We start from the raw sequence: 16647 nt of genomic DNA on the forward strand, positions 1-16647 counted from the left end.
GTAATTCTAGGTCAGGGGCCAGCAACGGTTTTCTAGAAAGGGCCAGAGAGTCAATCCTGCCAGTCTTGCAGACCACACTGTCTCTGTCTGTCCCTGTAGTGTGAAAGCAGCTGACAATACTGAAACGGATGGGCGTGACTGTGTGCCAGTAAAACTTTATTTATAAAAACAGGCATTGGGCCATCTACCCCGACCCAGGTCATGCCCAGGGCTATGTGATCATCCTTCCACAGCAAACAACACCCTCAGGAAAGAACTCAAACTCCTCCCCTTGCCCGCCTCAGCCATGAGCCTCCTGGCCCTGCCCCCAGCCTCGCCTTGCCTGCTCTGTCCCCCTCTGCCGGGCACTCTCCCTGTGGCTCTCTCATGCTGGGCATACCCCCTTCAGATCTCAGGAGGCCTCTCTGGCCACCCAGTCTCTCTAGCACCCATCGTCTGCTCCCTTCACAGGCCTGGGTGCCTTCTAGAATTGTTCACTTGTTATCAGCAGGCGTTCAGCGGACCTGTCTCGGGTGGGGCTGTAGCCTCAGCATGGAGCACACCCTACTTCTGAAAATCAGCCAAGGAGCCCCGCGCACCTCAAAGGTTCAACGTGCAACCGATCCCGGGGATGGCGCGGGACGGGGCAGCGCTTCACTCTGCTGTATGCAGGGTCACCATGAGTTGGGGCTGACCTGATGGCAGCTAACAACGCGCCGTGAATCCAAAATGCTTCAACACTGTGCACACCAACCCAAGAACACACAAAGCCTCCCTAACACGTGTGCAGCTGGGTTCGGCCCCCAGGGCCTCCAGTCTGAGACCTAGGCAGGAAGCGCTCAGAAACACTGACGCCCCGCCAGAGCCGGCCACGAGGTCCTCGAGGTCGGTCACTTGCACTCAGAGGCAGATCTTCCTGAGGTCTCTGCACCACTTCCTTGGGGCCAGGAGTACAGCCCATGTGTGCTCTCCGGGAACACATGGAGAGGTGGGCGGATGTGAGAAGAACCGCCCGGCTCGCGTTGGGGTGCAGGTAGGACACCGAGGGGACACCTGTCCCATGTAGGGCAGGAGGGTGGCCTCAGGAGCGCCTCAAGGAGGCAGTGGCGGTGGACCGGCCACCGAGGCCTCTGACCAGGGAGCAAGAGCAGGCCATCCGCCCCAGCCAGGGGCTCCTGCCTCGGCCCCCCACCCCCTAGAGCCAGCTCAGGCCCTTCCCAAGGCCTGCGCTCTGCCTCAGGCTGGGCAGGGAGCCCCAGGAGAGAAAGCAGGGAGAGAGCTCGGCAAAGACCTTGGGGAGGTCCTTGGAGCCTTAGGATGCCGGGAGTGCCCCTCCCCCTTGCGCCACCTGTCCCGACGAGCCTGAGCCCTCAGCATCCTCTCCTGGGGGAGCTCTGCCCCAGGGGCCCGTGCACTGTCCGGTCCGGCCTCATGACCCTGCAGGAAGCCACGGAGCCCAGGGAGGAGGAGGTGACTAGCGGTACAGCAAGGCGGGGCAGGGATGGCTGCTGGGCCTGGGCTCCCTGTCGTCCCGGGTGCCCCGTTAGGATGAAGTGCCTGTCAGCTCCAGCAGGCGCCCGGGGCTTTGTGGACATGCCCCCACTGAGCCTCGTGGTTCGCAGACGGGAAACTGAGGCCCAGAGGCAGGAGGGGACCCACCCAGAGCTCAGGCTCCTCCTCTGGCCCTCGACCTGCCAGGGAAGTAAAACCGGAGGGGCCTCCCTCACACCCATGTCTGGACAAGCACAAGGCAGGGCGTGGTGGACGGTCACAAAGACAGGCGCTGGGCACTTGGACAGAAAGAAGAGTCTAGTTCCCCAAACGGGAACAGAGTTGGCAAACCTGTCTCTATCAGGGGCCAGATGGTCATTATTTTCACCTTTACTGACCACACGCCGCTGTTACAACGTTCAACTTAGACGCTGCAGGGCGAAGCAGTCACAGACCATACACCAACAAATGGGGCGTGGCTGTGTGCCAATAAAACTTTACTGACAAACACAGGTAAGGGGCCAGATTTGGCTCACTGGCTGTCGTTTGTTGAACTCTGCCAGATTAAGTCTGCCTGGCAGGGCTCCTTGGAGCCGGGCCTCCTGAGGGGTGCTATTCCCACTGCAGAGGGTCCTTGTGGGGATTAAATGAGATGGGGCAGAGGGAAGCGATAAGCACGGTCTGGCCCAGTGTAAGTGTTCAACACTTTGTCGCTGTTGTTAGCTGCCATCCAGCTGGCTATAACTCATGGCGACCCCGTGTACAACAGAACACAGCGCTGCCTGGTCCTGCGCCATCCCCGTGATCACTTGCAGATCAGACCCTTGTGATCCATAGAGTTTTCACTGGCTGATTTTTGGAAGTCTGTTGCCAGGCCTTTCTTCCTAGTCCCTCTTAGTCTGGAAGCTCTGGTGAAACCTGTTCAGCATCCTAGCAACATGCAAACCTCCCCTGACAGATGGGTGGTGGCCGCCATGAGATGCATTGGCCAGGGCTTAAACCCGGGTCTCCTGCATGGAAAGCAGAATTCTACCACTGGGCCACCGCTGCGCTCCAACAAACAACACCTGTGCTTATCACCACGGACAGACTCACACCGGGCAGCACTTAGGGAAGGAGGGCCAGAGTCCGTCGGCAGGGAGGAGCCTTGGATTGCCGGTGGCCCTGAACCTGGCCAAAGGCCCTGAGGCTTAGCTCACACCTAAGCACAAACAGCACACAGCTTGCCCTCCACCAACAAACAGCCAGGCCCTGCCTTTCTCCACAGCCGCAGGAGAGGAAGTGGGGAAGGAAGAGTGAACCCAGGGCAGCTGCACAGGAGAGAGCTCTTAGATCAGGAAGGAGCGTGCAATCAGGAGTGACTGGGCAGGGCGGAGCTGCTCCACTGTCCCGGGCTCCCCCGAGGGCCCCTGGGCCTCACCACACCAGCCTTTGGCCTGCTGCCAGAGAAGAGGAGGCAGATCTCCTGGCCTAGACCACAAACTCCCCTTTTTTTAAATGCCTCACCTGCCACAACCACCATCGAGTCGATTCCTACTCATGGAGAACCCATGTGTTACAGAACAGAACTGCTCCATAGGATCTTCTTGGCTGGCATCTTTATGGAGTCCTTGGGTGGTACAAATGGTAGACACACTTGGCTGCTAACCAAAAGGCTGGAGGTTCAAGTCCACCCACAGGCGCCTTGAAACAAAGGTCTGGCAATCTGGACTGAGTCCAGCATAACTAGATGATACCCAGCTACCACATCTGACTGCTGACGGGGATCATGATAGAGGGTCCTGGACACAGTCGGAGAAAAATGTACAACAAAATTCTAACTCATAAACAAAGACCAGATTTACTGGTCTGACAGAGACCGGAGAAACCCCAAGAGTATGGCCCCCGGACACCCTTATATTATAGCTCAGTAATGAAGTCATTCCTGAGGTTCACCCTTCAACCAAAGATAAAACAAAACGAAACTAAACGGGTACACCAGCCCAGGGACAAGGACAAGAAGGCAGGAGGGGACAAGAAAGCTGGTAATGAGGAACCCAAGGTCGAGAAGCGGGGACTGCTGACATGTCGTGGGGTTGGCAACCAATGTCACAAAACAATGTGTGTATTGTTTAATGAGAAACTAATGTGCTCCGTAAACCTTCACCTAAAATACAATATTAAAAAAAAAAAGGGAAGAAAGGCCTGGCGATCTGCTTCTGAAAAATCAGCCACTGAAAACCCTATGGAGCACAGCTCTACTCCGACACACGCAGGGTCCCCGTAAGTCGGAGTCAACTTGATGGCGGCTGGTTTACGGGTGCCTAGGATGAGGTGAAGAAGCCCTGGTGGTATCATAGTTAAGTGCTCGGCTGCTAACTGAAAGGTTCGAACCCACCCAGCGGCTCTGCAGGAGCCTGGTGATCTGCTTCAGTGAAGATTTCAGCCACAAAAACCCTATGAGGCATTTCTACTCTGCCACATGGTGTTGCTATGAGTTGACTCAATGACAAATGTCTTTTTTTGTTTGTTTTAGGGGGAAAGGAAGTGAGGAAACAGAGAAGCTGCGAAAAATTTGAGGGAAAAAAAAAAGGCCTGTGGGAACAGAGGAGGAAATACGGTAAGTGTCAAGGAAGCTGGGGAAAAGAAAAGAAGGTTCTAGAAGGGTCTGCAAGGATGAGGAAGGAAACAAACAGGGCAACTCCTGCCAGTCAGAAAGGCTGCCCCACTGAAGAAAAGGCGGGACTCACTGCTGGTGGCCATTTCCTGGGCAGGTATGTGGGGGGAGAGAGGGTCCCACTTTGTCTGCAAGCAGAACAGCGTGTCAGCCAGGGGGATGCCTGGGGGGGTCGGCTAGAGTATCACCACCCACTCACCCAAGGGCTGAGAGAAAAGTTGGGTGTGCTGGCGAGGGGTTGGGCAAGAGGCTCTTAGCAAGGCTGTGGGTGAGAGGGCAGGGTCAGGGCGGGGCCAGGACAGGAACCAACAGGAGACACAGGTTGACTCCACTTCTGGAAACCCACACGAGCACCAGGCTTGCGCTGTCCAATGTGGCAGCCCCTAGCCACACAGGGGACGCCCCGGGTAGTGAAGACAGCGAACGCGCTCGGCTGCTGACCGCAAGGTTGGAGGTTTGAATCTATCCAGAGGCGCCTCGGAAGAAAGCCCTGGCGATCTGCTTCTGAGAAACCAGCCCGTGAAAACCCTGCAGCTCAGAACAGAACACTGTCCAACAAGCTTGCCGTGGACACATCAGTCTAGCATCTGGAAACCCTGGTGGCGTAGCGGTTAAGAGCTATGGCTGCTAACCCAAAGGTCGGCAGTTCGAATCGACAAGGTTCTCCTCGGAAACCATACAGGGCGGTTCTACTCTGTCCGATAGGGTCGCTGTGAGTCGGAACCGACTCCACGGCAACACGTTTGGTTTTTGGGTATCTAGTATCCCTTTATCATCTCTCTATTTAGGAGTTCCTGGGTGGCACAACTGGTTTGAGTCCACCCAGAAGTGCCTCTGAAGAAAGGCCTGGCATCGACTTCTGAAAATCAGCCACTGAAAACCATTTGGCGCACAGTTCTACTCTGACACACTTGGGGTCACCAGAAGTCATGGCTGACTCTATGGCAACTGGGTAGCCACCTGTGGCTATTTAAATTTATTGCAATTAACAACATTGAACATTTGATTCCTTGGTTGGACCCTGCACATTTTGAGTGCTCAGTAGCTGCGTGGGGCTGGGGGCTGCTGTACCAGATAGCAAAGACAGAGAATGTGTCCCTCTTGGCAGAAATTCTACTAGACGGTGCTGGTAAAGACCCTCCCCCCAGGAAAATGCCAAGCGACGCCTACAACTGTGCTCATAATGGCCGAGGGTCCTGGCCTTCCACTCCCACCCCTCTGGGGCCTGGGACCTCAGACTTAGCACCTGGCTTTCTCCACGGTGGCTTGGCCGACATGCGGGCCAGACTGTTTTCTGGGGTGGGGAGTCGTCCTGTGCATCGTACGAGGTTAAGCAGCATCCCTGGCCTCCACCTTCTAGATGCCAAGAGCACCCCCACCCAAGTCATGACAACCACAAACATCTCCAGACATCACCAAGTGTCCCTACCGCCCTGGGGAGACCCACTGCTGTAAACGGAAACAAAGTGGCTTAGGGGAAGGGGGATCTGAGGGAACGTCTGGATCAGTCTCCAGGAACCGGGGGCCCCCAAGGGCCTGGCCGAGGCTGAGGCGGGGGTGCCTAGGGGCCCCAGGCTGGGCCTGATATGTCCCAGTAAGAGGGTCGGTCCAAGAGGAGCTGGACTCAGAAACGAGGAGACTAGGAAAACTTGGGGAGGGGGCTTCTTTACGAGCAGGTCAGACCTTGACTTGCAGGGGGCCAGGCTGGTAGAAAAACCAAAGGCTTCTGGTAATGCTAGAAGGTTCTGGACCACCTGGGTCTCGCTGGGGGTCCCAGATACCTTCAGAGTCAGGGGACAAGGGAATTTAGAATGATTCTGGCACTGGGGGAGGAGCCCTCGTGGCGCAGTGATTAAGTGCTCGGATGCTGACAGAAAAGTGGCAGTGAACCTGCTCTGTGGGAGAAAGATGTGGCAGTCTGCTTCTGGAAAGACCCCAGCCTTGGAAACCCTACGGGACAGTTCCACTCTGCCCTATAAGGTTGTTTTAAGTCAAAATCAGTTTGTGTTTTTGGGTTTTGGGCACTGGGGTCAGGCCGGCAGTGGGGCAGGGCTGGTGAGAGGGAGCTAGGCAGTTCCAGTGGGGGGTGGGAATCCTGGGGGTGCTGACTTGGATGGGGGGCTTTAAAGGAGGGGTGCTGTCCCAGAGTCAGAGACAACCAAGAAATCCTGGGAAGATGGAACAACTGAGGATCTGGGAGGCTGGGGGTCAGTACGCAACCCAGGAGGGGACAAGAGGTGGGGTCCAAGGGAACCCCAAGGAGTTCAAAGTGAGGGGACTGAACTGGGGTGGGGGGCGGGCCAGGGAGGTGGGGCGAAGGGATTACTCTGAGGAATGTGAATCTGGCCCATGAGCTGGGAGCAGGGTGAGCTGCTTGGCAGAAAAAAGGCTTTGACGTGGGGGCCAGAGCTGGGAAGGGGGGATATGTGGGCATCGGACAAGGAGGACAGGAACTTCTAAGGAGAGTGGGGGCGAGGTGGAATCCCCCGGAAACCAGGCAAGGAAGCTTAACTTCAAACGCAGCGGGCCAAAGGTTCCAGCTCGGGAGCACCTGCATCAGGTAGGGGCCGTGGGAGGGCGCCTGGGGCTGGAGATCAGAGTAGGGGGTTCACGGGGACCTCGGGAAGGAGACAGCACGACAAGGCAGTTGGGCTTGGGCCCAGCTGGGGACCAGAGAGGGGACCGATAAGGATCCACAAGGGTGAGCCTGGCCCGATGAACGGGGTCACGAGCATGTGTCGGGGGAGTCAGGAGGCCAGGCCTGGGCCATGTGGAAGTCAGCGCGGATTACTGGGGCACTTGCCAAGGAGAGCGGGGGATCGAGGAGGGGGTCCAGGACAGCCGGGCTCTGCTGCGCTCGGGGCCAAGTAGAGGTCTGGCCGCCAGGTGAGTTCTGAGGCGGGGCTTCACCTGGACAGGCCGGAGTGGCGGGTGCTGGGGCCCGTGAGGCCCAGCCCGGGCCGAGGGGGGCCCGGGGCCGGAAGAGGGAGGCCGGGGGCGCGGGGTGCACGCACCGTAGGGCTGGCCCTGCAGGTCGTACTGCTGCATGCGGTAGACGGTGAACTCGTGCGCGGCGTCGGCGGCGGGCAGCGGCGGCGCCACTAGCAGCAGCACCGCGGGCAGGAAGACGATGAAGCCGAGCGGCAGGCATGACGCCTTCAGCATGTTCTCCAGCACCTCGCCGGCTTCCTCCAGCATCCTGGCCGGCGGCCGCGCGGCGCGGGGCAGCGGTGGCGGGGACGGGACGGCGGCGGCGGCTACCGCGGACTCACCTCGGCATGGGTAGCCGCCGGGGTCCTGCGGGCGCCGCGGCGGACAGCCCGCGCCCGCCCCGGGGTCCTGCAGGCAGCGCCGTGGACGCCACGCCTGCCGCGCTGCCTCCTGGGATCTGTAGTCCTCCCGGAGCGCGCAGAGCCACCTGGGAGTTACAGGCCCACTCTGTTTTCCCTCCCCACCCCGCTGGAAGCTGTGGACTATTTCGCTAACGCTGCCAAAGTTGCACATAAACTTCTAGTCCGAAAGTAAAATGATTTAAAAAAATCTAACCTAACAATAACAACACCTGTATTCTTAAAGGCTATCTTTATGGAAAGGGGGGAGAGGCGGGGCCAGGACGTGACCTTGCGACCTAGAAGGAAGTTGGGCACGAAGGAAGGGACGGCTTGTTTGGTTAGTAAGGTCTCCTGGGAATTGTAGTCCTGGTGAACAAGCGCAAATGCTCATGGGAGCTGTAGTCTTCCTGGCAGAAGTTTCAGAGGTAATCAGTTAAAACTACCTAGGAATGTAGATTATAAACTCAGCGAAGGCAAAGACTTTTGTCCGATTGTGCGTTGATGTATCCCCAGCACCTAGCATAAGACCCAGCACACCATAAATGGTCTATACAAGGTTTGAATGAATGAAAGAAGAAATTATGATAGACGTTTCCTAGGCAATGGATTGTGGGACTTGTAGTGTGGAACCTGGAGGTAGAGCGGCGATTGGTAACGTTTATATCTATACTTATTTCTATCTGGGACATACTTATACGAAATAATTATTCATTGTTCATTTGAAATTCAAATTTAGCCGGGCGTCCTGTATTTGTGTTTGCTAAGCCTGGTGTTATGGATTGAACCCTGCCCCAAAAAATATGGGTTGTAAATCCTAACCTCACCGCAGTGGTTAAGAGCTACGGCTGCTAACCACAAGGTCAGCAGTTCGAATCCACCAGCCCCTCCTTGGAAACCCTATGGGGCAGTTCTGCTCTGTCCTGTAGGGTCGCTGTGAGTCAGAATGGACTGCGGCAATGGGTTTAAGGGGGTATGCCTGTGGTTATAATCCCATTTAGGAATGGGTTATCTTTGTTATGTTAATGAGGCAGGATTAGTGTAGGATGTGTCTCAAGTTAATCTCTTTTGAGATATAAAAGAGATTAAACAAGCATGAGAGAGGCAGAGATGGGGGAAGAGAGATGCAAAGCCACGTGAAGATTGCCCAGGAGCAGAAGCTCAAAGAGGCAAGGACCTTCCTCCAGAGCTGACAGAGAAAGCATTCCCTAGAGCCGACATCCTGAGTTCAGACTTCTAGCCTCCTAAACTGTGAGAAAATAAATTTCTGTTTGTTAAAGCCAGCCATTTATGGTATTTCTGTTACAGCATCACAAGATAACTGAGATGCTTGGCCACGCAAGGAACCCAGTGTCTCAGGGTCCGTGGTACTTAATGACTATCAGCCACTCCACCCGTTGTACAGATGGAAAAACTGAGGCCAGAGGGCGCAGAAGTCAGCAGCTGTAGCCCTCGGCCAGTTGACAGCCCAGGTTCTAATATGGTTGCCTCCTAAAAGGACTTGAGACCTCCCTTCTTACCTCCATAAGGCTAGTCACCTGACTACCTCTCTGTGCCTCAGTTTCTCCATCTTTCAAATGGGGTTAATGGCAGTACCTACCTGTATTCCTGCTTGGTGAAGTAGAGGGTCAGCGAAAAAAAGGAAGACCCTCAACAAGATGGATTGACACAGTGGCTGCAACAATGGGCTCAAACATAGCAACGATTGTGAGGCTGGCATAGGACTGGGCAATGTTTCGTTCTGTTATGCATGGGGTTGCTACAGGGCCAGACTAGCCAATAAGCAAGGTCTGCCTTCCCACCAGTCTGCAGTGCACCATTTCACCTGCCCCCCACCACTTCAAAGATGTGGTGAAATCCATGCGAAATTGCTAACCATAGATTAGCAAGGAAATACAACGAAGCCCGCGTACCTTGCTCAATGCAAGCTGGTGCATGCCCTGCTTACTGATTAATCTGCCCCTGGGTCACTATCGGAGCCCTGGAGGCGCAGTGATTGAGAGCACGGCTGCTATCCAAAAGGTCGGCAGTTGGAATCCACCAGCCGCTCCTTGGAAACCCTATGGGGCAGTTCTATTCTCTCCTATAGGGTCGCTATGAGTTGGAATCGACTCGATGGCAATGGGTTTTTTTTTGGGTGGGTGGGGGGTCGCTATGAGTCAGATTCAGCTCGACAGCACCCAACAGCAACCACAGCCTGCATTAGCATCTGAAGGCTATCATAACAAAGAACCAAAAAGTGGGTGGCTTTAAACAGCAGTAATTTATTGTCTCACGGTTCTGGAGGCCAGAAATGGGAATTCAGGGTGTTGGCAGGGCCGTGCTCCCTCGGAGGGTTCCGGAGAAGGACCCTCCCTTGCCTCTTCCAGCTTCTGGTGGCCCGGCATTCCAGCTCGGGGGCATCTGCCTGATTGGGGGGGGGGGCGTGGGAGGGCGACTGGAGCTGGAGGTCAGAGCAGGGGGTTCTGGTCACGGGGCGTTGGACAGGGACCTCGGGGAGGAGACACTTTCGCGTGGCGTCTTCCTTCTTTTTTTCCCTAAGTCTGCGCCCCTTTTTCATAAGACATCAGGCGGATGGGATCTGGACCTACCGTGCTCAGTATGAACTTAACTGATACCGTCTGCAAACACCCTATTCCCAAACAAGGTCACGATCACAGGTACTGGGGGTTAGGGCTTCAGCATATCTTTTTCGGGGACACAATTCAACCCATAACAGTATCTTATAGGGATTTCGTGAGGATTTAATGAGTAATACAAACGTGCTGAGAACAATGCCAGGGACCAAGTGATATGTAAGGGTTTGTCGTTATTATTATTCCTTAACACACACACACACGCACACACACGTCCCGTTTCGTGAACACTTGCTAAGCATCTGGGTCTTTATGTGCCTGATCTTGCCGAATCCTCATAGCAACCCAGGAGGGCAGGGACTATGGAAAGACCCATTTTACAGATAAGGAAACCGAGGCCTATGGTTTGTGGCAGAGCTAAGGAGCGGCAATTGTTACAGACGCCAGCGAAGGGGTCATTGTTAACCCCTGACAGTCCCGCCGCTGCTGCCAGGGAAGAGGCTGAGTGGAGAAGGAGGACGGGAAAGAGACTTTCGAGGCTCAGCCACAGGTGTGCCGCTGGGTCCAGTTCTCCCAGAGCTCCGGCCATTGAGCACCTACTGTGTGCTGGGCTGCGTGCCAGGAGCACAGAGACGACCAAGACAAAGCTACAGTCTCCACCTCATGGAGCTCACAGTCCAGAGAAGGAGATGGATGCATAACCGGGGCAGATCAGAGCCGTAATGAGGGGGCACACAGGCAGCTGGGGGAGCCCTGAGGAGGCCTAGGGAGGAGAGGAAATCAGGGGAGGCTGCCTGGAGGAGGTGATACTTCAGCTGAGACCTGAAGGACGGGCAGGCAGTAGTTAGGAGAAAAATGAGAGAAGGTGCAGGGCAGGCAGAGCCATAATAGGGGGTGCATGGGCAGCTGGGGAGGCCTGGGAGGAGAAAGCAGGGGAAGCTTCCTGGAGGAGGTAATGCTTCAGCTGACACCTAGAGGATGGGCAGGCAGCAGCTGGGCACACCACTCTGGTGGGGGCGACAAAGGCCCGTACAAAGGCCCTGAGATGGGAGGAAGCAGCACAGAGTTCCTCTCAGTCCAACAGACCATGGGAGGCCCGACGGGGCAGATGAGGGGATGGGGCCAGCTCATACAGGGCCCAGGATGCAGGCTGAGAGCTCTGGGGTGGCCCAGACGCCACTCACCCCAAATCCCACCAAGATCCCCACCCTGCCTGCTGTTGTCCCCTATAAACACATAGGGAACAGGAATCCGGAAAATCTAAGAACTATCCTGGCTTATAAGGCACCCCACGTAAGTGCTTGGAGTGTGGCCCTGTCCTGTCCAGTAGAACTTTCTGCCACGATGGGAATGCTCTAGACCTGCGCTGGTCAAAGCAATAGCTACTGAGCCCTTGAAATGTGGCCTGTGGGGCTGAGGAACTGAAGTTTCTGCTTCATTTCATTTCGTTAAAATGGCTACACCCAACTAACCCAAAGGAAACCAAGCCAGTTGCTGCCATCCAGTTGACCCCAACTCGTGGTGACCCCATGTGTGTCAGAGTGGAACTGTGCTCCAGAGGGTTTTCGAGGCTGTCACCTTTCGGAAGCTGATTGCCAGGCCTTTCTTCCAAGGTGCCTCTGGGTGGATGCGAATCGCCAGCCTCTGGTTAGTAGCCAAGCACTTGGCCATTTGCGCCAGCCAGGGCCTCCTCACACCTGGCTAGTGGCTACTGGACAGCACGGACATCATCTCCAGTCCGGCATTTCCCCATTGTACAGAGGTGAAAACAGAGGCTCAGCGTCCACTCACGTGCCCAGGGGGCCCCCGCCCTAAGCCCCGCCCCCTCACCCCTCCGCTTGACAGCATAACCCTCACCCCGAAGGCTGGCCGGCATTTGTAAAATGAAACAGTGAAAGGGAGGTAATGAGATAATATGTAATTTTCATAATTCCCCACTTGAAACGAGACGGAGTGAGAGGGCTTCTTCTATTTTATCCCTGTTCGTTGTTGCTGCTGTTAGGTGTCCTTGAGTCCATTCTGACTCATGGCGACCCTGTGTGTGCAGGTCTTTCAGAAGCAGATCACCAGGCTTTTCTTCCAAGGCACCTCTGGGTGGGTCGAACTGCCAACCTCTCGGCTCGTAGTCGCGCTCTTAACTGTTTGCGCTACCGAGGGACTGCACACATTTCACAGGTGGGAGAACTGAGGCCCAGGGAGCTTGGGCAGGGGAAGGAGCCGGGCCTGGGACTCAGGCCTGTCTGATCCTAAGTCCTGTTGGAAACCCCAGTGGCTCCAGGCTGGGGTAGGGCCTGGACCGGCATCCCTCTTGGGAGCTTTCGGAAAGTGAATGTTGTAGAAAGCTCTAGAAATTGGAGAAAGAGAAGGCCAGGTTTGAGGTGGGATCTTCTCCTTGAGGACTAGCTTGGTCCTGGGTGGAGGGAGAGAAAGAACTTTCTACCAGCTAAATAAAGGTGGCCACGTTTTGAGGGTTTACACCTGCACCGTCCAGTATGGGGGTCCCATGGTGATATTTAAGGAGCCCCGGTGGCTCAGCGGTTAAGAGCTCGACTGCTAACCAAGACTGGTAATTTGAATCCACCAGACGCTCCTTGGAAACCCTATGGGGCAGTTCTACCCTGTTCTGTAGGGTCGCTATGAGGCAGAATTGACTCGACGGCAGCCAGTTTGGAATGGTTTTCGGGTGGAGCAATAGTCAAGTGCTCAGCTGCTACCCAAAGGGTCGGCAGTCGCAACCCACCCAGCAGCTCCACTGGAGAAAGACCCGGCAGTCTGCTCCCGTAAAGATTACAGCCTTGGAAACCCCAGGGGGCAGTTCTGCTCTGTCACATGTGGCCACTATGAGTCGGGATGGACTCCACACACCCAAAAACAGCAACATGGGGCTATTTACATTTAAATAATGTAAGTTAATTCACATTACAGAGAGTTAAAAGTTCCATTCTTCTGTTGCCCTGGCGCATCGCAAGTGCTCAGCAGCCACACACACACAGGGCGGGTGGGTGCCAGAGCAAACAGAGCAGACAGAGAACGTTTTCGCCACTGCAGGACATTTTAGTGGCGCACTGGAAGCCCAGCATGGCGACCAGCTCTGGGCGTGAACCTCGGGCTGCAGGTCCTGCCATGAGCCCATTTTACAGATGCGGAAGGGCCAGCTGGCTCGCACTGAAGGGAAAGCTAGAGGAGCCGGGAGATTTCCCCCGAGCCAGGCAAGCCAGGCCGCCCCTCTCCCGGTCCCCAGGCTGAGTCCCCGAAAGACACAGAGGCCAGAGCCTGCAAGGACGGTTTGGCTTTAGTTGGTGAACAATCAGCCGGACAAGGTAGAGGTCCTGGGGAGTGGGGAAGGAAGCTGGGGCCGCCAGCCTGAGGTCAGGGGAGGGGCAGGGAAAGGGGAAGTGAGCGAGAAGGGGTGGGCATGGGAAGTTTCGCAACGGCCCGACCAGACACACTCATCGTTTACACACTTACGATGAGAGTGGTTGACAACATACACACACGCATGCAAACATGTCTGCCCAGTACACGTGCAGACGTATGTGCACGCGTGTGCACACACAATCATGCATGCACCTGTGCACACATTTACACATCCATGCACACACACAATGTATGCAGGACTGCACACACAGTATACACACACGTGGTCACACATGCGCACACACCCCCTCGGACGAGAGAACTCACCCACAGAAGTGTCTGTGCACACGCAGAGAAATATTATATACTGTTTATGTTACACTCAGGCCACACGCACACTCACAGCACACACAGGCACACCCTGGATACTAGTTCTATGCACCCACAGTCAGAAACACACACAGCACCCCAGTGCCTCTCTCTCCCTCTCTCCTCTCTCTCCCTCTCTCTGTCTCTCACACAAACGCATACTAGGGAGGGTACCCATCCATGCACAGACACACACGTCCCCCCACTCACCCCTTGCCCTCACAACCACACCCCCAAGCACACAGACTACCCACGCTCTCCGGCTGGGGCTACACCCCCTTGCGCGCTGGCCGCTCCCAGGCCCACGCATCGCCCCTCTGCACGCGTGCGCACACGCATGAATAAGACGGAGGCTGCAGCAGATCATACCATCATTGAATGTCGTTGTTGCCAGGGCATCAAACCCACAGCCTGCCCCTTGCAGCCTGGGGCCAGGACTCCCCAGAATCACACAGACACCAGCGTGCAGGCAAACCTACTTGCCCCCTTCGGAGAGATCTCTACTCCAACGGGCAGCCCCCTCCTTCTCCACGGGAACTCCCGGCGGCTTCTGGAACCTGCTCAGTATCAGGGGAGGCCACGGGGAGGGCCTCAGGGCCTCGGCTGACCCCTTCTCTCACGCACCCCTCCTGAACCCTGCAGGCCCCAGGCCCCCCTCTTCTGCCGGAAGAGGACGCCGCATGGGCACACGCCTGGCGGCTCTTCTGTCACCCCCGCCTTGACCTTAGGTGCTCCTGACGCTGGAGATGCTGGACAGGGGCTCCCGCATGCGGAAGCTGTGGGACCGTGAGCCCCGGAAGCTGTCTCTGGGCCTCAGCGAGCTGTCGGTGGTGGAGGCCTCGGAGTGGGCCTCGGCGGCGCGGGCCAGGCAGTCCCCGGGGCCTCGAATGCCGAGCCACAGACACCCCCCGCACAAGAAGCCCAGCACCGCGCGGCACACCTCGTGGCTGTGGAACGAGTAGATGACGGGGTTGATGGCGGAGTTCAGCACGGCCAGCGTGAGGATCCAGTCCATGCCCCGCAGGTACTCCTGGGCCCAGAGGTTGGAGCTGAAGATGTCGGCCAGCAGCAGGCCCAACAGCGGTCCCCAGCACACGATGAAGGCCACCAGGATCATGAGCACCATCTGCAGCAGCCGGCGGGAGCGTGGCGTTGGGCGCCCGTTGAGCCGCACCACCCTGAAGATGGCACCATAGAGCATCGTGATGGTGGCCAGGATGAGGGCAAAGACAGTCACACAGAAGAAAATGTACTCCTTGGCGTAGAGCGGCAGGAGACTGGAGCAATGCTGGAAGTGGCACACGCAGTTCCAGCCGAGCACTGGCAGCAGCCCCAGCAGCGTAGCCAGCAGCCAGCACAGGAGCATGAGTCCTAAGACCCGGCCCTTCTTGGTGGCCCTGCTCTGGGCCATCAGTTGCTCCATGGTGGCAAAGCGCTCGAAGGCGGTGAACAGGAGGCTGAGGGTGGACGCGGCCAGGGCCGTGAAGAGCAGGCCCTCCCGAAAGAACCACTCGGTGGGCGTCAGGTGGAACGTGTGAGCCCCCGAGAGCAAGATGTTGGCCAGGTAAGCCACACCTGTGAGCAGGTCGCTCACCGTGATGTTGAGCAGGCAGTAGAAGACCCAGCGCCGGGACTGCATGCGGGTGGTGATGGCAATGAGCACTAGAAGGTTCTCCAGCACCACCAGGCAACTCACGGCCACGAAGAGGCCCCGCAGGGCCCCCAGGCCGCCGTCCTCAGGCCCCCCGCGCCACGCCAGGCGCCCCGAGTGGTTATAGTGCAGCAGGATGAGCTGGCTGTGCCCCTCGTCTGCCAGCTGCTGGCAGGACTCGGCGGCCGCCACCGGGGGCCCTGTGGCGTTCATAGCGGGCCCCGGGGCAGATTGCGGCCCGGTGTGGCTGGGCCGGGCAGGGTGGAGCTGCTGCCTTGCCCGGGCTGTTTCCTGTTGTTTGAAATTTCCTGTTATGCTGAAGGTACCCCCAGGGTGGTGGTGGGGCCGGAGACAGGGAGGAGCAACACAACGGTCGGCTCGGCGGGGCCCGGGAGCGTGCCGTGACAAGTCCCTGCTGCAGACCCCGGCCCTGCCCCGGCTGCCCGCTTCCGGTCCTCGAAAGCCCCCGAGGTGGCAGGGGCCAGCTGTCGGAGTCACCCAGGGGAAGTGGTTCCCACCATCCCTGAGCTACGCCCTCCAGATCTCTCGTGGGCCCCCCAACTTCTAGAAAGATGCTTGGAACACCATGCTCTTCCTGGGCCAGGTTTTGGGGGACGGGGGTTGGAAATAGCACAGGAGCCCAGAGGTGTGATTTTGACCATGATACTTCCCTGCCTGGCCTCTCCCCCCACCCCACAATCACCCCCTCGGCCAGACCCACTGAGCCCCCGAGGGGTGACCTCCGGCCACCTGAGAAGGCCCTGCAGTTTCCCCGCCGGCCCCCTTGCCCCTCTCCCCACCCCCGAGGTCATTTGGTCAAGAGCCTTCCTGAGACAGTAGTGCCCTCTGGCCATGGGGAGGAGACGGCGGGGCCAACTATGCCAGCCAGATGTCCCGTGCTGTCCCATGAAAGGCACAGGTGTCCCATGGGGATACAGGAGTCCCATGAAAGGCACAGGTGTTCTATGGGGATACAGGTGTCCTATGAAAGGCAGAGATGTCCCATGGGGGCACAGGTGTCCCATGAGGTACAGGTGTCCCATGAGGTACAGGTGTCCCATGGGGGTACAGGTGTCCCATGAAAGGCACAGGTGTCCCATGGGGGCACAGGTGCCCCATGAGGTACAGGTGTCCCATGGGGGCACAGGTGTCCATGAAAGGCACAGGTGTCCCATGAAAGGCACAGGTGTCCCATGAAAAGTATAGGTGTCCCATGAAAGGCACAGGTGTCCCATGAAA

The 16647-nt window shown here is 57.1% G+C and overlaps 1 protein-coding gene across 1 annotated transcript in view; it reads right to left on the reverse strand.

The window, feature by feature from the left end:
• Nucleotides 1–13469: 13469 nt before the first annotated feature.
• S1PR4 (sphingosine-1-phosphate receptor 4) overlaps nucleotides 13470–16647 on the reverse strand; it is a 23963-nt gene continuing 20785 nt past the window's right edge. Inside the window, 4 exon segments of the mRNA XM_023733290.1 lie at nucleotides 13470–15633; nucleotides 15635–15765; nucleotides 16248–16307; nucleotides 16345–16371. Of these exon segments, the coding sequence (XP_023589058.1) occupies nucleotides 14482–15633; nucleotides 15635–15765; nucleotides 16248–16307; nucleotides 16345–16371 (1370 nt within the window). The 3' untranslated portion in view covers nucleotides 13470–14481.

Source organism: Trichechus manatus, unplaced genomic scaffold (genome assembly GCF_000243295.1).
Source record: "Trichechus manatus latirostris isolate Lorelei unplaced genomic scaffold, TriManLat1.0 scaffold00057, whole genome shotgun sequence".
NCBI classification, from domain to species: Eukaryota; Metazoa; Chordata; class Mammalia; order Sirenia; family Trichechidae; genus Trichechus; species Trichechus manatus.